This window comes from Elaeis guineensis, chromosome 6, assembly GCF_000442705.2.
Source record: "Elaeis guineensis isolate ETL-2024a chromosome 6, EG11, whole genome shotgun sequence".
Lineage (NCBI taxonomy): Eukaryota > Viridiplantae > Streptophyta > Magnoliopsida > Arecales > Arecaceae > Elaeis > Elaeis guineensis.
This window is the reverse complement of record NC_025998.2, coordinates 930,665-951,658: the sequence shown is the minus strand read 5'-3', so window position 1 is coordinate 951,658 and position 20,994 is coordinate 930,665. Positions and strand designations below refer to the sequence as shown.

Here is a 20,994-nt window from a genome sequence, read left to right as displayed (position 1 = left end):
TGGTGCAGTCGGTCGGCAGGGCAGAAAGGGTCTGCCCGACTGACGTACCTTCGGTCGGTCGGTCGGTCGGTATATCCCAACAGTTGCCCCCCTCACTCCTGAGCCTGACGTCGCATTACCCCGTGTCACCACGCAGGCGAAAGGAGTGGATTCCTTGCCACGTCCTGGACCGAGTTTGCCGATCTCACTGACAGATGGTCCGGTCAGATCGACGTCAGACGTCCCGTTGTTTGATGATGGGACGTCAAACAATCCGGTGTCAGGCGATCGGGTGTCGGATGATTCGGTGTCAGGCGATCGGGTGTCGGACGATTCGGTGTCAGGCGATCGGGTGTCCGGTGCCTTTTGGGGAACGAAAACCGCCGCCCAGCGCCGGTTCTGAGAGCGCGGGGCACTGTCAGGCGTCCCATCGGGAACGCGAATCGGTGCGAGCGGTTTAATTCTGAACCGCGGCCCTTTCGCCACGTTTCGAAGGTTGTTGGGCCGGCGTCTTTCGCATTAAATGAAGGCGGTGCGGCCTTCCTGGAATGGGCACGCCGAACCACCGGGTCGAAAAAGGAGGGCCGGATGTCGCCACGCGTCGCCCATCCGAGGGATCTCGATCGGCGCGGCATCATCTCGGCCATCGAACGGCCCTATATATATAGGGCCACTTGTGCTTGAAGCTCCATTCTTGACGATTTGCTACGGAGACTCTGTCCAAGTGGTTCTTCCGTCGTCGCCAGCGGCTGCCCCTTCTCCCACTCTCGCAAGGGTCCACCTGGGGTTCGTGATCCTTCCCGTTTTGCCGTAGTTTTCTTTAAATCTCCTTTCTTCTTCTCCTTCTTCTTTGGTCTTGCCTTTCTCTTGGTTCTGGTGCGATGGCCGGAAACTCATCTCAGGGGGCTCGGTCGGGAAACCCGACCGATGACCCTCGGTCGACTCCGAAAGTTGAGGTTTTCTCGCTTTCGGGGCCGAACGTTGATCGGCTTCGGGATCAGTATCGTATCCCGGAGCAGTTTCAACTTTTCCCCCCCGAGGTCGGCGGTCGGGTCAACAACCCTCCGCCGGGCCAGGTGGCACTGTACGTCGAGGATCTCCGTGCGGGTCTTCGGCTTCCGATTCCGGAGTTCGTCCGGAACCTGCTGGATTATTACGGACTTTGTCCGGCGCAACTGGCGCCGAACTCTGTCCGGCTAATAATCAGCTTCGCCTTGTTGTGTCAGCTTCTGCCGACCAACCCTCGTATCTCTCTCTTTCGGGCATTTTTTGTCCTCCGACCCCACCCTAAGGCTCGAGGGTGGTGGCTCTTCACCCCCGGAAGGGTCTTTCCTTCATCACTGGCCTTCCATCGTCCATCCACGGGTGGAAGAACCAGTTTTTCTTTGTTTCATCTTCTTCTCCCTGGGGCTTCCCTTCTCACTGGGGCGTGCCCCGAACCGAGGCGAACGAGAACAGCCGGGTGGAGGCGGACGACCGGGAGGACTTCCACCGACTCAAGGACATGTCGGTCCTGAAGCAGAGGGAGCTTGTTACCGAACAAGCCCTCTATGACGCTGGCCTGAGCTTGGTCCCCCGTCTAGGTATCGCCCGATCCATCGGTGTTGGGAGACCCCAGGAGTAGAATCCCCGGAAGAGTCCGAGAGAGAGGCGGACGGCGTTCGTGGGCGCTTCTCCTTCCTCGCTCATTCTAGTTGGGAGGGAGAAAGCCGTCGGGGCCGATGGGTGTCACGCCGCGGCTGCCCCTCCTCCTCTCCGCGGGGCTGCGGCGCTCCCGCGGAGGCGACGGAGATCGATGCGGACGTCGGCGGCTGCTCCTGGAGGGCATCGGACGTGCCGCCGGTTGCCCGGCCGGCGATGGCGGCAGCTGGGCCGGTTGTTGCTGAAGGCTCTTGACCGCGTCCGTCAGCATGGTCATCTGCCGCACGATCGCCGCGATCTGCGCCTCCGTGGTTACCGTGGGGTGCGGTGAGCTGGGTTTCGCCGCGGAGGGTGGGGAAGAGGTTTCTTCCCGGCGGGAAGAGCGCCTCGCCGACCCGGTGACCCTCGATCGCTGAGCTCTCATCTTTGTCATCTTGAATTTCGTGGGGACAACGTACCGCAACGTCCTGTACTCCCTTCCTGGCGCGCCAATCTGTTGCGGCCAATCCCTTGTCGCCTGGTCGCCGGGAACGAGCGCCTGCAAAAAGAAAGTCCACACTGACCGGAGGCGGCTCCGGTGGGGACCCTCCGACGGTCAAGTCAGAGAGGAGACTGGGCAACAGTGAAATGAAGACAGAGAGCTCAATCGAGAGAGAGAAAGAGAAGGGGCAAGCCTGAAATTTTCGGGACCCCCCAGCATTGTTGCCTTCCCCGATATATATAGTGGAGCGTGGTATGGCGCCATCATTAATGACGCGGACAATTGAGGAATTGTCAATTCACTGTAGGATGTCAGAGTCGCCGTAAAGATGTCAACTCACCGTGGGCCGTCAAATAGCAGGGTTGACCATGCCATAGGCGGGATAATGCCGCTAGGCGGTAGCGCCGCTGTCAGGACTGACAGCCTCTGGCGGTAGTACGGCGCCTGGAGGAGCCGTCCGACCTTGGGTCGGTGGCCAGCCGAGGGGCGTCGGGTAGAGCTTCGGACTCCTCCTGTGGTCAGTTGGATACGTCGGGGGAGTCGGGCACCGGATCCCCTGGTGCAGTCGGTCGGCAGGGCAGAAAGGGTCTGCCCGACCGACGTACCTTCGGTCGGTGATCGGTCGGTCGGTCGGTTCGGTCGATCGGTCGATCGTCGGTCGGTCGATCGGTCGGTCGGTCGTCGGTCGGTCGGTCGATCGGTCGGTCGGTGGTCGGTCGGTCGGTCGGTCAGTCGATCGGTCGGTCGGCCGGTCGGTCGGTCGGTATATCCCAACAGGTTTGTCTATTGTGTAGAACATTACGTGTAGGCAAGATATCTAGGCCGAACATCAAGAACGGCACCAAAAAATAATATAAAATAAGAAGGATGGAAAAAAATTAGAGAGAAAAGGAATTTTATTTGCCGATTAAAATTAGAGACTTAAGTCTCTCTGCTCGATTACAGAGCCTAATCCTTGGAATCAATTAACTGGTCATGGATCTTTACCAAAAAAAAAAAAGAAAACTGGTCATGGATAAACAACAGTTTCTTTGGGCACTTTGTTTCGAAAAGAATAGCATGCGTATTTGAACAAACACCTGGACGATTGTATGCGCCTTATTAATTTATTCTATTGCCCCCGACTCTGGTCGCCAACCCGGATCTTCAAAAAAACCCCAAGGATGCCTTGCCTCATGGATCAGGACTGTAACTTGTCCAAGAAGAAATTTTTTTTAAAGGAGCTCCGGCACATTGAATGACGAAGGTTCCTGAATAACCTAGAACTGGGACGTTATAGATAATTTGTGATATTTCTGGTTAGTTTTTTTTTTTTTTTTTCATACAAAGATCTACCGAAATTATTTAACAGTGTCTGCCTCTGCCATCTTTAAAAAACGATTTGATAGCTTCCTTGATTTGCACGTTGACGGTGTGCCGTGGAGACCGCCTTCTAGAATGACGAAGTAGCAGATACCATGTAAACATACGCTTACGAAGCGGTCGAGTCTGACGGTCTCGGCGCGCACGTTCCGCGTGTGTTCTCATGAATTGCTAATTACCCGTGTATAGCCAGTTGGTTGCATGACATACAGTTTTCTTAATTATTTTAAAATATAATATAAATATATAATAAATTATAATATATAAATTTTTTTGATTAATTTTTTATTATATATTAAATAATTAATATAAAAATCATTAATACTAGCATCTACGTGGAGAATGGAGGACTCCACAAAAATCAAATCTTTATTGAAAAATTCTAGTCATTAATATTTTTGTTGCTAATACCATATAATAATATAATAAATTATGATATATAATATATTTTAAATTGATTAACATAGAATAAAATCTTTAATACAATATGAGCCTTTGTATAAACTTAAACAAGAAGCAAAAGTTGATAGTCTACTGTCTATACTTGATGATATCTTAAAACAAATAGTTTAATTGGAACACAAAATGATCAGAAAAAAAAGCTATGTGATTTTGGTCTTAAGCTAGACACAACTAATCAACATTAATTAAAAGAGCACTATGGTTACCACAACCAGCCCTTAAATCATACCCGAAAGATACAATGATGCTATTAATACTATATGGACAGAAACCTTAAAAGCGTATTATGAAACTATTCAATTACTTATCTAAGTAGAAGACGAACAAGCAATTCTAATAAAGTCAAAAGATATGGAAAATTAGCACCGGAGGGATCAACATTTAGTCTTTTGGAAAAGATGGATTGTTCTTTTTGGTGTATACAGGATAGTCTGAAATTCTCAGGTCGCCTGTATAATTGATGAGTGTGTTTGAGATGTACGGGAACGTTAAGGTGGAGGTCTAGAGGGTAACAGAGGTTCATCTAATTGGCCCAGCGCAATCCAACTAGTCAGAGGCCAAGATGAAAGCGGTCAAAGAAGGTCAAGGAGTGCAATTTCATGTCAAATCTTGAGCGATTCTCAAGCGGTACAGATTTTTATGGGCCATGGAGGGGGTAAAAGCGGACAGATGTCCGGACCAATTACCCCTTGAATGACGCACCAGCAACCATTCTTAATATGGATGTCATCATGACATCCAATTCCTGGAAGCATTTCCACCTAGTGGGACATGTGAGTGAGAATGAAGTGGAAGAAAGGAGATGCTGATGCTACTGTCTCTGAAAGTAACCATCAATCCCTTCAAAGTAGTGGCTCGAGCTATTTTATCAAAAAAAAAAAAAAAACAGTGGCTCTAATTTTATTAAAAAAAATTAATTATATAAATTTAAAAAAAAATAAATTAAATTTTAAATTTTTATTTAATACAATCAGATCATTATGAATTTATTAATTATAAAATCAGAAAAAATTTAACATATATTATTGAACCAAGAATCAGAATCGGGTCTATGGATAGCAAGTAAATATTTGAATAAAATATTTTAAGATTGCACTAAAAGAGATAAAGTAATATTTTTTTAAAAAAATAAAAAAATAATTGAATAGTTTAATCAGGAAAGGAAACACTAAAACATTTGAGAAAGGGACCGAAAGCAAAAAGAATTCACGAAAACAGAAATTTGCCTCTCAAGGGGAGGGGATTTGATCTCAACTTTTCCATCAAAACAAAATCTTACGTGTACACAAAGTTGCTCTTGTTGGAGAAGAGAAAGTAATGAAATCAAAAAGATAATGGAGGTCAGATAATAGCTAGATCAAAATGTCCAAATTAGATCAGATAAAAGTTGGATTAAATCGGATTGAATCTTGTTAGAACTCAATAAATTCAAATCCAAACTAAAATGTGGAACATATCTAAATTTAGAATCCGATCATACTTTTTTAAATCGGGTTTAGATTAAATCTAAATAGGCCAAGTTGGATATTCAGCCAAGCAAAATGGAACAATCTGTATTTTTTTTAATCGAAGAATTAAGAAGGCTGCCTTGCCCTCTTTCTCTTTCTCAGTTGGCTTCTCTTTGTTGTTGCTTTCTTTCCCATGCCAGGATGCTTCTAGTCTAGATGTCCTCCACCTCTTTTCGGTCATCTGGCCCACTATCGAGCTTTATGTTAGGGAGGTTTGTGTCTGACCTCGAAAGACAGTCAAGTGCCTGCCTGGGCTCATCGCTAACGACTCAAGCATCAAAAACAATTTTATGTCTCAACGAGGAAGTGTCTCGCTACCTCTGCATGCATACCAATCACACAAGAAGCCAGAGAGCTCAATTTTGGGATCATGTTGTCCTCGAAGATCTTCCATTGGTTTTGGAGCACCCGCCCTGACGTTTGTGAAGGTCTAAACAACTAGATTGTACCTCAACCAAGATCTAACATTGGAATCACATCAACCATAAGATCTAATGTAACCTGATCTTGGGGATGGTGCCCAAACATATGTTAGACTAGCTTTGGATTGTTACCAAAGTACACCTCGTGATATCATCGACCACTGATCTATCCAATTGATGGTTTAGGCCGACGAGATCTCCTAAAATATAGAGATGGTTTTCTCCAACTTCACATGTGATGACCCAGCCCATGTAACAAACTCAGCCCATCAAAATCCAAATTAAAAAAAAAAAAAAAAAAAAAAAAACAGGAGTTCCTCCTCTCGCCAGCTCCCAATCAGAGTCGGAAAAGAGCTCCCTCCGGCTCTATTTAAGAAGGAGAACCTCCTCTCTCCCTCTCATCAAGAAATCCCGAGGCAAAACGGCAGAGATCGTCGAAAAATCCTCACAGAGACCCGTCCCTGTGCCCATCCAATTGCTCGCCGGAAAAGCCTCGCCGGCGTCGGAAGTAAGCCTCCTCCCCTTCTCTCTTCTTCCTTTTCCTTCCCGTGCTGGTGTGCACGCTCGTCGGCGACCGAAGTCGCCGGATTTTGTTGCGGAAGAACCTTTATTTTTGCCCATTTTTCTTTGATTTTCGATGCCGGTGGTCACCGCCGACCACCGGTTTGGCCCTCCTCTTGTCGTCGAGTTGCCCCCTCCTGCCGACGGTCGCCTCACCCGGTTGCACCGTCGGTCGGCCAGCCAACAGGGGATTGTGAGATCCCCTGTTTCGGCCCAAAGGAAGCCACGGGAAGAAGGAAGGAAAAGAAAAAGAAAAGAAGAAGAAGGAAAAGAAAAGAAAAAGAAAAGAAAAAGAAAAAAAAAGAAAAAGAAAAAAGAAAAAAAAAGAAGAAAAAATAATATAATAATAATAAATAGGATTTTCTCTCCTCTCTCTTCTGTGAAGAAAAAGAAAAAAAAAAGAAAGAAAAGAAGAAAGAAAAATAAAATAAATTAATTAATAAATAATAATATAAATAATAAAATATGAGAAAGAGAGTTTCTCTCTCTTCCTCTCTTTTTTCAGCCTGAACTAGTATTTTCTCTCTAGAATTTTCTCTCTCTAAAAATTCTCTCTCTTGATTGATTCTCTCTCTAAAAAGGTTAGTAAATGAAGAAATTTCTTTTAATAGTCCTGATCTAATTCTAATGAAGATCCTGATCTATGATTGTCAGACAGCGTACTGGCACCCACCTTAATCAGACAATGAATCTTTAAATTTGATCATCCATGATTTCGATCTGGCCATGACTTGATTTGATCATGTTGATTTTACCAATCGAGATATTGGACCAATCGTAATGTTAGATTGTATCACCTGATCAATTCAAATTGTACCTCATGAATTCTCTCTCCTCTAATTGTCTCTCTCTACTTGATTTTATGAAATCGATGAAGAAACCTCGGTCCTATCACTTCGAATCGATTTGATCTGATAGTCAAACTTTGGATCGTTTAGGTTCTAATTAGATTTTGATTAGATGAAATTAGATGACCGGACCCAATCTAAACCGTTGAAATATGGTATTCGTATTCTTTCTAATTATTGAAATTGATTCTGTATAGGATTGTGGATGTTTGATTATGAGATATCGCGATATGATCTACGAACAGAATTTTTGGAAGAAAATTTATAGAATTATGTAGATTTATTGGAATGCGTTCGAGGTAAGTAATGTTTCATTTTTCTAGATTTATCGAAAAATTATAATATATTTTTCTGACATGATTTATGAAACGATGCATGAATTGGATGAATGGTATTTTGTTATGAAAATATCTTATTTGAAATGTTATGATGAAGCATGATTGAACATATTGATTTCATGATGCATTATATTGATTGATTTCGATACTACATGAATATATATTTTATTATTGAAATTAGAATATGAAATATGATTTATGAAGAATTCTGATATAAAAACAATATGAATTGACAACCTGATTATGTAAAGGACCCTGCCAATGGGGCATATACGTTGGCAATTGATTTGTCCTGAGGATTCATATCGCCAGAGAGACCAGCGACAAACTGTTAGAGAGACCAGTGGTTCCGAAAGACTTTGCTGCCAGATGATTCGCAGCTCACCACAAGAAGATACGCGGTGTTATAACCCTGCCACAGAAAAAATATGGTCATAGCTCATGGTTGACGAAAAGAATTTAAGAACGAAAGAAATTAAAATTTGAAAAGAAATTTAATTTTTGAAAAAAAAAATTTGGCATGAATTATGTTGCATAATTGAAATTGATTTCGAATTGATGAACTCTATATGCTTATTTTCTATAAATGATTATTTACTTAAATGCCTGATGAAATCTGTTGAAAAGTGATCATTGCTCACTGGGCTGTCTAGCTCATTACCTCCTATTTTACTATTTTTACAGATGTTGAGGAATTAAGATGATACAAGATATGAATGGAAGAGTGATCAGAAGCAGAATCTCCATATTTAGGTAGGAGCCCGGGCGAAGTCTACCTGCAGCCACAGTTAGGGGTGAAGTCCGGCTCCCGTAGGAGTCCGGACGAAGTTTACCTTCAATTAGAGTTAGGGACGAAGTCCGGCTCCCGTAGGAGTACGGACTAAGTTTACCTGCAGCAGGAGTCGTCGGTGGAGTCCGGCTCCCGTAGGAGTCCGGGCGGAGCCTGCAGATGAAGTCGTGGGAGAGGTCTGGCTCCCGTAGGAGTCCGGACGGAGTCTGCAGGTGAAGTCGTGGGCGAGGTCCGGCTCCCGTAGGAGTCCGGACGAAGTCTGCAGGTGAAGTCGTGAGTGAGGTCCAGCTCCCGTAGGAGTCCGGATGGAGTCTGCAGGTGAAGTCGTGGGCGAGGTCCAGCTCCCGTAGGAGTCCGGACGTCGTGAAGAATCCGGTCGACGCTGGCGGGGTCCGATCCGTCGGCAAAACTTGGGAGTGCGGCGGAGGCTCGACCGCCGGGAGGTTTGAAGAAATGTTGTCGGAGGTCGAAAGTCAGTTGGATCCCTGGAAAGTCACTCCCATCACGAACTTCGGCTGGAGGGTATTTTATACCAACAGAAAGTAATCACAAAAGGATTGACATAAAATTTTATTATGCATTATGGTTATTAATTTGATCATTGGTTATTCAAGTGAATCGTAAGTTCAAATTCGATGTGAGAATAACACTATGATATTACTTTTAGTTGAGAAGTTGACTATTATTGACAAGATAAATATTTGATGATAAAATGTTGTTCCAGGATGGATTAAGAAAAATCTTTTATGATGCTTGATTGGAATATTTATCGAAATTAAATTTGGTATGTGGATTATATATAAAGTGGCATATTAGGATGAATGCATATTTGAGGATATTGCAAAGAAACCTATTTCTTATTGATGAAATCGATTATGAGGTTGTAGAATATTCATCGTACTGGAATCTTTAATCATCATCCTTAGATCTAGATAATAGATCTTATTATGTCTCTTGGAGACTACATGATGTGTATGAAATTTCAATTTAAAGATTTCGTATCTAAGTTGATCAAGAGATTTTCTGATATTATTGTTGAGGTTCTTAATAAAAATTGATATCTTCATATTAAGATAAAAGATCTGATTTATATTTATTTCAGATTAAGGGACCCATATGAATTTACAATTTAGAAATTTTAGATTTAGAAATTGATATGGAGTTCTTTTGCTTTTGGTAACGAGGTCCCTAATTGAATCTACTATTAAATGGAGATTTAATTTTTTGAAGCTTGTATGATTGTTATGAAAGGATATTTGATAGATATTGAAGATCCTGATGATAGAAATTTTAGAAAAAAAAATAATGATTTGAAATTCTTATATATTCTGATTATGACCAAATTTGATGGAGCATCAAAGGATTTTTTTCATTAATTTGACTTATAAAGATTTTTGGTTTGAAAATTATCGAATTGAATTGATATGAGAATTAAGATTTGATTTATATTGATTATAGTAAATCTATGTGATGATTTAAATATGATGTTGGACTCAAGGGTTAATCAAGATTATTGTACACCAGTAAAAGTATGAATGAGAATCGAAAGTTAATCTTTGACTTCAATTGAAATTTAAAATTTTAGATCTTTTCTATTGATAAGGTAAAGAAATAATTTGATCAAAATTTTTTTGGTGAAGCTAAGAAATTTTGATTGTTAGATCAGAGTGCGCAGTGGAAGCATGGTAATCTGGATTACTTTGAGTAAGTCAGGAATGTTGACCTTTTGAGTTAAAAAAATTATGATAGATGATATAGTTTGATACAAAAAATTTATTGATATTAGAAAGAATAATATTTTAAAATTTTAATTATTTTAGATATCCTAATGTGATTTTTTTTTTAAAAGTAGTGCTTCCACCTACTATGCTACAAAAATAATTAGCATCCTAATTCTAGGATGAGTGGACCTTTGATTTTTGATTAGAATATTTAGAAATAAATTTTTTCTATCCTAGAATTAAATTTATAATTCTCTATTTATTAGGAAGAATTTGAGATTATTTATCGAATAATGATTTCGATCTTAGATTATTTATACTCAAATATTATCTCCAGGATATAATAAAATTTGAAGTTTGAATTTTTTTATCATTATTATTTTTCTGACTGAATGAAAAAGATTGAGATTATCTATTGATATTGACGATTATTCTACAAAAGATGGATTGAAGTTATTTATAAATTAATTTGATAATGAATCGATTAATTAAGAGTTGTTAATTTTTAGATAAAGAAAATTGATATACTTACTTAGAATAGAGATATTGATTTTGATTATAAGAAAAATATGTTTTGATTTAGATCAATTTTTGAGTTATTGATTTTTATTATGGAATGACTTAATGATAAAAATTGCTTCAAGAATTAGAATATTTAAGAGTTTAAGGATTTGAGTAAGAAAATTTCGATGACTAGAAATAGTGATATTGATTCAATCAACAATGGTGATATTGATCTTTATGAAATGACTTAATGATGAAGTTGTATCGAGAATTAAAATATCAAAAATTTGAGAATGAGATTGAAATGATAAATCTTCAATCTTTGAAAGTACGAATAAAAAAAATATTTTTAAATTTTGATTGATTTGAGATGTCATCATATGATTCACATAAGTATGTTTTTCTTATCTTATGATGGGTTAAATTAAGAGTGGATAATATTTAAAAAAAAAATGAATGATGATGATGAATGAAGTTCTTATGCAAGAATAGAGACATTGACTTCTTCTATTCACAGGAGATAGATTTGATTTTAATTTGAGTCATGAGATATTGAACATTAATTTTTACAGAAAATGAGATCATAATTTCAAAATCTTGAAATATTAAAAATCTTTGAGATGTTGATCTTGATAAATAAGAAAATGGATGGTTCTGTTTCAGATCAATATTTGATGTATTGACTTTTTCCTTATGAAATAATTTAAGAATAAATTTTATATCAAGAATTAGAATATTAAAATATTCATGGATGAGATTCAAGTAAGAAACTATGAAGACTCAAGCAAGAAAAATTTGAGGATGAAATTTCTTTTAGAGGGGAAGAATGTGATGGCCCAGTCCATGTAACAAACTCAGCCCACCAAAGCCCAAATTAAAAAAAAAAAAGAAGAAAAATAGAGGAGAAGACTCCCGAAGGGAGTCTTCTTCCTCCTCTCGCCGGCTCCCAATCGGAGTCGGAAAAGAACTCCCTCCGGCTTTATTTAAGGAGGAGAACCCTCCTCTCTCCCTCTCATCGAGAAATCTGGGGCAAAACGACAGAGATCGCCGAAAAATTCTCACGGAGATCCGTCCCTGTGCCCGTCCAATTGCTCGTCGAAAAAGCCTGCCGGTGTCGGAGGTAAGCCTCCTCCCCTTCCTCTCTTCTCTCTTTTCCTTTCCGTGCCGGTGTGCACGCTCGCCGACGATCGGAGTCACCGGATTTTTTGCGGAAGAACCTTTATTTTTGCCCATTTTTCTTTGATTTCCGATGCCGGTGGTCATCGCCGACCACCGGTTTGGCCCTCCTCTTATCGTCGAGTCGTCCCCCCTCCTGCCGACAGCCGTCCCACGCCGGTTGCACCGCCGGCCGGCCAGCCAACAGGAGATTATGAGATCCCCTGTTTCGGCCCAAAGGAACCCATGGGAAGAAGGAAGGAAAAGAAAAAGAAAAGAAGAAGGAAAAGAAAAGAAAAAGAAAAGAAAAAGAAGGAAAAGAAAAGAAAAAGAAAAAGAAAAGAAAAAGGAAAAAGAAAAAAAAAAAAAAAAAAAATAATATAATAATAATATAATAATAATAAATAGGATTTTGTCGCCTCTCTCTTCCATGAAGAAAAAGAAAAAAAAAAAAGAAAAGAAGAAAGAAAAATAAAATGAATTAATTAATAAATAATGATATAAATAATAAAATATGAGAAAGAGAGTTTCTCTCTCTTCCCTCGCTTTTTTCAGCCTGAACTAGTATTTTCTCTCTCTAAAATTTTTTTCTCTAAAATATTCTCTCTCTTGATTGATTCTCTCTCTAAAAAGGTTAGTGAATGAAGAAATTTTTTTTAATAGTCTGATTTGATTCTAATGAAGAACCTGATCCATGATTGTCAGACAACGTACTGGCACCCATCTTAATCAGACCATGAATCTTTAGATTTGATCATCCATGATTTCGATCTAGCCATGACTTGATTTGATCATGTTGATTTCACCAATCGAGATATTGGACCAATCGTAATGTTGGATTGTGTCACCTGATCAATTCGAATTGTACCTAATGAATTCTCTCTCCTCTAATTGTCTCTCTCTACTTGATTTTATGAAATCGATGAAGAAACCTCGATCCTATCACTTCGAATCCGATTTGATCTGATAGTCAAACTTTGGATCGTTTAGGTCCTAATTAGATTTTGATTAGATGAAATTAGATGATCGGACCCAATCTAAACCGTTGAAATATGTATTCGTATTCTTTCTAATTATTAAAATTGATTCTGTATAGGATTGTGGATGTTTGATCATGGGATATCACGATATGATCTACGAACAGAATTTTTGGAAAAAAATTATAGAATTATATGGATTTATTGGAATGCGTTCAGGTAAGTAATGTTTCACTTTTTTTAGATTTATCGGCAAATTATATATATTTTTCTGACATGATTTGTGAAATGACGCATGAATTGGATGAATGGTATTTTGTTATGAAAATATCTTATTTGAAATGTTATGATGAAGCATGATTGAACATATTGATTTCATGATGCATTATATTGATTGATTTCGATACTACATGATTATATATTTTATTATTGAAATTAGAATATAAAATATGATTTATGAAGAATTCTGATATAAAACAATATGAATTGACAACCTGACTATGTAAAGGACCTGCCAATAGGGGCATATACGTTGGCAATTGATTTGTCCTGAGGTTCATATCGCCAGAGAGACCAGCGACAAACTGTCAGAGAGGCCAACGGTTCGAAGGACTTTGCTGCCAGATGATTCGCAGCTCACCGCAAGAAGATACGCGGTGTTATGACCCTACCACAGGAAAAATATGGTCATAGCTCATGGTTGACGAAAAGAATTTAAGAACGAAAGAAATTGAAATTGAAAAGAAACTTGAATTTTTGAAAAAAAAATAAATTTAGCATGAATTATGTTGCATAATTGAAATTGATTTCGAATTGATGAACTCTATATGCTTATTTTCTATAAATGATTATTTACTTAAATACCTGATGAAATCTGTTGAAAAGTGATCATTGATTACTGGGCTGTCTAGCTCATTACCTCCTATTTTACTGTTTTTACAGATGTTGAGGAATTAAGATGATACAAGATATGAATGGAAGAGTGATCAGAAGCAGAATCTTCATATTTTTAATTTAGGTTGAAAGTCTTATTAAATTTGATGTAAGGTCTATGAATCATTGTTGAATTTATTGAGATATTAAAGAAGAAATTTAGGTCGTTATATTTTAGATTTGAATTATTGACTAATTATTCTGCTGTTGTTTTAAGATAGCATGATAAGATGCCTTACATGCTTATGGAAAGAGTTTTCTATGAGTATGCGCGGTAGCCATGATCCTTGATTCACAATTTCGGATCGGAGGCGTGACATCACATATGTTGGCTGATTTATCGCACCTAATGCATGCATATAACGTATGCAACTGATACTATAAATCATGTGCCTGTAATTATTAGCAAAATAGACACCTACAATCTTTCCACCAGTGAGATCTGACTTTCCAGCCCTATTACTGAATTTGCAAATGACGTCACACTACTACCCCTCTATAAAAGGGAGAAGAAAAGAGCTCTCGGGTAAGGAAAAAAAAAGGAAGCAAAATCTCTCTCTCACTCTCCTCTCTTCTACTGTTCTAAATTTTGATTGATTTAGATATCAAAAGATTTCTGTTGAAAAATCTTTGATGAGAATGAATTATATTTACAGATCCTTTAAAAAGGAAAAACTCTAGCAGTCCACCGCACTTCACGATCGGGAGCTGATCATCGAAGTTTCAATCCGAAGGCTTGCAGCAACACTCATCGCGAGTATCTAACACATTCCTCTCCAAGCTATTAGGACCCAGACGCGGATATGAAGAGGGAATATAGATGAGGAGGCAGGAAATTTAAAAGAAAAAAAATTTTTTTCTTCACCTTCAGCTTATGCGGCTTTAGAAACCGTCCGATTAAAAAAATAGATGATGAACGGCGAGGATCCGAACCCGACTTCTCACTCTCTCTCCCCAATCAGGATACCAATGAGTTCATTCTCTCTCTCTCTCCAATCGGTACACCTATCGGCTCATCTGCCCCCACCCCGTCCATCGATGGCCTGCACAGCGGAAGAGCAAGAGCAACGCAGCAGGTACTCCTCTACTCCTCAGACACAGCGGCGGCGATCGATCCCTCTCCTTCCCCTCCGCCCTTGCCTCCAGCTTCCGGCTGAAAACGACGGTGTGGGCGGAGCTCGGCGGCTCCGTGGGGGACCTCGGCACCTACATACCCATCGTGCTCGCCCTCTGCCTCGTCAACGGCCTCGACCTCGGCACCACGCTCGTCTTCACCGCCCTCTACAACGCCACCACCGGCCTCCTCTTCGGCATCCCCATGCCCGTCCAGCCAATGAAGTCCATCGCCGCCGTCGCCATCTCCGAATCCACACCCCTCTCCATCCCGGAGATCATGGCCGCCGGTCTCTCCACCGCCGCCGTCCTCTTCCTCCTCGGCGCCACTGGCCTCATGTCCTTTCTCTACCGCTTCATCCCCGTCCCCGTCGTCCGCGGGGTCCAGCTCTCCCAGGGCCTCTCCTTCGCCTTCTCCGCCATCAAATACATCCGCTACGACCAGGACTTCGCCGCCGCCAAGTCCGGCGGCCCCCGCCCCTGGCTCGGACTCGACGGCCTCGTCCTTGCCCTCTCCACCCTCCTCTTCGTCATCCTCGTCACCGGCTCCGGCGAGAACGACGAGGACCGGCATCGACAAGGGCAATTCGAATCCCCTCCTCACGGCTCCTCCCATCGCCCTCATGGCCGCTGCCGGAGGAGGTCATGCATCCCTTCCTCGAGGATCCCCGCCGCGCTATTGCTATTCTTGTTAGGGCTGGTCCTCTGCTTCGTTCGAGACCCATCCATCATCGGAGACCTCAGATTCGGGCCTTCGAAGCTCCAGATCGTGAGGATGACGTGGGACGACTGGAAGGTGGGATTCTTGCGGGCGGCGATCCCGCAGATCCCCCTCTCGGTGCTCAACTCGGTGATCGCCGTGTGCAAGCTCTCCGCCGACCTCTTCCCGGACCGGCAGGTGTCGGCGGCGGCGGTGTCGGTGAGCGTGGGGCTGATGAATCTGGTGGGTTGCTGGTTCGGGGCGATGCCCGTCTGCCACGGCGCCGGCGGGCTGGCCGGGCAGTACCGGTTCGGCGGGCGGAGCGGGGCGTCGGTCCTGTTCCTGGCGGTGGGGAAGCTGGCGCTGGGGCTGGCATTCGGGAGCTCCTTCGTCAGGATCCTGGGCCAGTTCCCCATCGGGATCCTCGGGGTGCTGCTGCTCTTCTCCGGGATCGAGCTGGCCATGGCGTCGAGGGACATGGGCACCAAGGAGGAGTCCTTCGTCATGCTCGTCTGCGCGGCCGTCTCCCTGACGGGGTCCAGCGCCGCGCTCGGGTTCGGCTGCGGGATTGTGCTCTACCTTCTCCTCAGGCTGAGGGAGCTCGACTGCTACTCTCTCCTTCTCGCAAATCGTGGTGCTCCGATCGGGGAGCAAGCTGGGGTCTAGTCTGTTTTTTAATATTGCGTCAGGAAGAATAAAAGAAAAGGCTTGGTCTTTCTATCATTATGTCCATACCATCTTATTTCCATTCTATTCTATTCTATCCCACCTGGTCCACTGGACCTGGGTGGGACATCTGTAATTAGCGCATGTATTGCGGACGGTCGTATATTCGATCAAATTCATTAGCCGAACCTCTTTTTCGGGAAGCTCCATAATCAGAGGCTACACCCGTCACCATGCTTCCAGAGACGCGCCATCTTGATGCCTCGAAGGGGGTTTTCTCCTGACGTTTGCGCATTTGCTCTTGTAACGAGAGCTTGGGCTCACCTCAATGCTGTGGAAACAGGTGAAACGGTTCATATATGGTTTGATGGTAGAATTTTGCGTGTTTGTCATGACTGCGCTTATAAATCCGTGAGACAGCTGTGGAAAGATCACAATTGCAGGAGAGGCTTTTGATGGAATGCCGCGAAGAGATGTGGTCTCTTGGACGTCGATATTGTCTGGCAATGCTCAAGTAAATCGGTGGGACGGGTCTTTTCTCTTCTTTGATGAAGTGAGCGCGTTGGGCCAAATCAGGTCACGATCATGAGCCTGCTTTCAGCGTACGGGCGGTTGCCCGCTCTTGATGGATCGAGGACGTTTTGCTCCAATCTCAGATTGCTGAAAAACTGGGAGAGAAGCGATTTGGATGTCGGTCTCTATAATAAACCTGTATGCAGAGTGCGGAAGTATGCTAAATGCTGCTGAGGTCTTTTAAGAGGGTGCCTGTGAAAAATACTGTAACCTGGAATGCTTGGTTGGTGGCTTGGATCAGAACGGACGCTACAAAGACGCCTTAACTATGTTCCAAGAAAAGGCATGCTCTGAAGTGAAGCCAGATGAGATAACAATTGTAAGTGCTTTGTCAGCATATACTCAGTTGGGTGATCGATCTTTAGCAAGGGAATTAAGCTTCTCCATACTTAGATTGAGGATTGCATGATTCTTGCAACGTTTCTGTTAGACATGCTTTCGATAACATGGATGCTGAATGTCGAGATCTTGCAAAGCAGAAGCCATCTCTAGGAAAATGCCTGAAAGGAATGCTTTCTCGTGGACAGCTAGAATATCTGGCTATGTTCAAGAGACTCGCTGTAAGAAAACCTTGAGCCTCTTTGAAGAGACAATGCTCAATCGCAAATGTTGAACCAAATGAAGCTACCTTGCTTAGCGTATTGTCTGCTTGTTTCCAGCTTGGGGCTTGGAATCAAGGCAGTTAGGTTCATGTTTATATAGAAGAAAATAATGGGAGAAAAGATGTTTGCCTGAATGTGGTTCCATTGAAATTACATCACAAATTTTCATGGAATGCCTCAGAAAGATGCCTTTTCTTGGAATGCAACAGTTGGTGGTTTTGCAACTCACGGACATGGAAGAGAAGCAATATATCCCTTTGATCAAATGCAGAAGATAGGGACAAAAGCCTGATACCTTATCTTCTGGGTGTTCTTTATGCATGTAACCATTCAGGCATGGTTCACGAAGGATATTTTAATTATATTCCATGTGTAGCTTATATGGTATTGCGCCTGAAGTGGAACACTATGGATGTACTAAAGACCTATGAAGCGGACCTGGATGAAGCAAGTGATTTTGCCAAGAATACATCAATATAGCACGTGACTCACTGACTCTGTGATATCTGGGGATCGCTTCTTGCTTCGTGCTGGGGCCGTAATGAGATAAAGCTTGGAGTGAAAAATTGCACACAGCCATAATCAAGGTAGCATCCAATGATGAGGGAGCACATGTGCTCGTTTCTAATTTATATGTTGAAGCAGCTAGATGGAATGACGTGAGACGAAGTATGAGAATGGAGAAGACCCCTGGATGCACTTTGATTGAAGTGAATGGTGTTGTCCACGAGTTCTTTGTCATGGAGATAAATTACTCCAATATGATTTGATTTATTTGGTGCTTGATAGCCTTACACATCAGATGTAGCAGACCGTTTGTGAATCATGCTATGCTTTGTAAAGCATCATCCATCAGCTTTGTAAACCTGGTCTGGATCAAGGTATGTTCAGTATATGTTCGCATATATGGCATTTTCCTTGTTATTAAACACAGTTTACTACAAAGGAAACTTCTTCATTAGATGAAGCAAATAAAAACCCAACCTAGTGTTACAATTTGTCTTTAGTGTTGGATTTCTGCAGATGCTAGTACATGTAGATTTCAAATTTTTTTCTAAATCTAAAACGCAGTAAAAAATCAGATTAAAATAATTTTAATCTAAAATCCATTCATTGTATGAAAGTATCTATGGATCTATTTCATATCTAAAATTAACATAAACTGATTTTAGGATGAATAAACAAAAATCTGTGATCAATTCACATATCTGAATCGTTTTCCTCTGCTTTAAACCTGTAATAGAGGTTGAATTCAATTCAATCCCTAGATCTGGTATTGAGCAGGTTCTGAATCAGCAGCACAAGTGTTCTGCTTCTATGGTATCACAGAGCCGATCTGGATAGCTCTTCTTGATACAATTCACTAGAACTCAAAGTCTGAATAGGCTTGAATCAAGCCTGGATAGGTATTAACCTTTGAACCCTTTTTTATCTTACTTTCTTGATTCTTGAAAAAGTCAAGATCCTTTCTTGATCTCTCAACTAATCAAGAAGAACTACTATCAAGAAGTAGTTGTAACAAACTCCCAACAAACTTGAGAGGAAGGAGAAGAAATCAAAAAATTGGGCACCAACCCTTGACCAAGGAAAAGGATGCTGCCCACCTCTCTCCTAGATCCAAGAGAGGATGCCTAGAGAGAGAGGGCATGGGCTAGAGAGAGGAAGAGGAGAGGATGTGTTGGGCACAGTAAGGGTGGTGGCAAGGATAAGAAAATATGTGATCTTTTGAGAGGTAGGGTTAGGATCTTTTAAATAGACAACATAAGGGTATCCTAATCAAATTAGGGTCCCTTTTCCTAATTATATTACAAGTCCTAACTTAAAACCTCTTGGACCAAGTAAAAGGAGCGCCAGCCATCTTTGACCCACGCCCACACCCAATGCTACGCATCCCATCATATGGGATCTGATTAAATGCTCTCAGATCAGCCCATATAGTTTCATAAATTCACTTCAAGGGTTCTTGATCAAATCAAGATGAATAAAATCAAGAAATTCTTTCTTGATTTAATTCGAGCCATAAATTAAGCATCCAATTATTGGAGGTCATTAAATCAAATTCAAGTAGGTTCAAATCAAGTGTATGAATTGGCTAAAGCTTATCATATAAGCAAACCAACCATAAGAAGAATTGGATTTACCTATGTGCTACCAAGATTAACATGAATCAAATAGGATTTCTCTAAATCCATATAAATTAGTACTTCATAAGTTTAATTTTAATTAATTCAATTTTTTTCTCTTTAATAGTGACCCCATAGGCTCAATTCTGTCTAATAGTGAGGCATAACATATTGAGCTCTCACAATCCACCAGTGACGTGTAGCAATATTTAGTAGCAACTCTGTAGAATCGAAATAGAACCTATGAGTGTAGTTAATGTGTAATACAGTCTCTCTATCGTGAGTTTCGATTAGATAGCAAGTCATAGATAAATCATTAAATCTCATCAGTAGTCATATGATAGATTCGAACAGCTCAAGTCCAATAGTGATTTCAAATAAAAATTCTTTTTCATTAATCACACTGCTATGGCCATAGACTTGTGGACTCGGCTTCTAAAATCTCATAGGACTGCTCATCTCTATCAAGATCGATAAATCCTATTTAGATGCACACCTTGGTCCCACAGCTCAACCAACTGCAGTCAACATTCATAAAAAAAAAACTCATAATTGAGTGAATACTTATGTGTAGTCAAACTACCGCAGTCTTACTGTGAACAACTGTGACATTACAGGTTAAAGGACTAATCACACCTACAGTATTGAGATGATTACTGACGATTGGATAGAAATCTATGTGATCTCTCGTATGGTCACGCTCTTTACTAGTTGTTCTCTAACAACTATCCACATTTGTCGCTCAGTATTTCTATACCATAGACTAGAGACTCATCTACTTTGAAGAAAGTGAAGTATGCGTCGGTCTATCTGGATGGATCATCATCCCTATGATTATCCTATGATCGAAAATAATTTAGAAATCGATCATACATGCTTCTAATTCTCAACAGTTGAAAACATATATCGTAACATCAATTTCAAGGACGATTCAAGGATACATAACACTTGAATGAAAAAAGAAAACTTATCTTTTATTGATTAAATCAATAGTTTAAGTATAAATTTATATCATAGAAAGAACAATGTGTCAGCCAACAATTAGCTTTTAGGACATACATCTAACAATCTTCCATTTAGACTAAAACCAAGTAGTCACTAATCTAAGCTCCATCTTCTCAAGGTGAGCTTTCATTTTGGATTGGTTCAACTACTTTGTCAGTGGATCTATTACGTTATCCGTGAAGTCTAATCTTTATATCTCGATATATTGCTTCTCAAGGCAGTCGCGTATGATATAAAATCATCTCTTAATGTATTTGAATTTTTTATGAGATCGGGGCTCCTTAGCAAGTGTGATGGTTTCATTGTTGTCGTAATACAGTGGTATGGCATCTGATGTCATTATATCGAGTTTCGCGATAAATTTTTTGAATCGAAAGCCTTCTTTTGCAGCATCTGAAGCGGTAACAGACTCAGCCTCTGTGGTCAAATCTGCGATGATGCTCTGCTTGGAATACTTTCAGCTGACTGCACCATCATTGCAAACGAATATATACCCCGATGTAGACTTTCTATCATCAGGATCTGATATA

The 20,994-nt window shown here is 41.3% G+C and overlaps 2 protein-coding genes across 2 annotated transcripts; both read left to right on the top strand.

Moving 5' to 3' along the window:
• The first annotated feature begins 14,618 nt into the window (after positions 1 to 14,618).
• On the top strand, positions 14,619 to 16,218 carry LOC105047757 (molybdate transporter 2). Its single transcript, XM_010926823.4, has one exon. The coding sequence runs from the start codon at positions 15,001 to 15,003 to the stop codon at positions 16,159 to 16,161; it is 1,161 nt and encodes a 386-aa protein (XP_010925125.2). The 5' UTR covers positions 14,619 to 15,000; the 3' UTR covers positions 16,162 to 16,218.
• A 201-nt stretch (positions 16,219 to 16,419) lies between these two features.
• Positions 16,420 to 17,628, top strand: LOC140858636 (putative pentatricopeptide repeat-containing protein At3g05240). Its single transcript, XM_073259943.1, has 5 exons — positions 16,420 to 16,523; positions 16,582 to 16,675; positions 16,976 to 17,064; positions 17,165 to 17,294; positions 17,518 to 17,628. The coding sequence occupies exons 1-5, from the start codon at positions 16,420 to 16,422 to the stop codon at positions 17,626 to 17,628; spliced, it is 528 nt and encodes a 175-aa protein (XP_073116044.1).
• Positions 17,629 to 20,994: the final 3,366 nt, after the last annotated feature.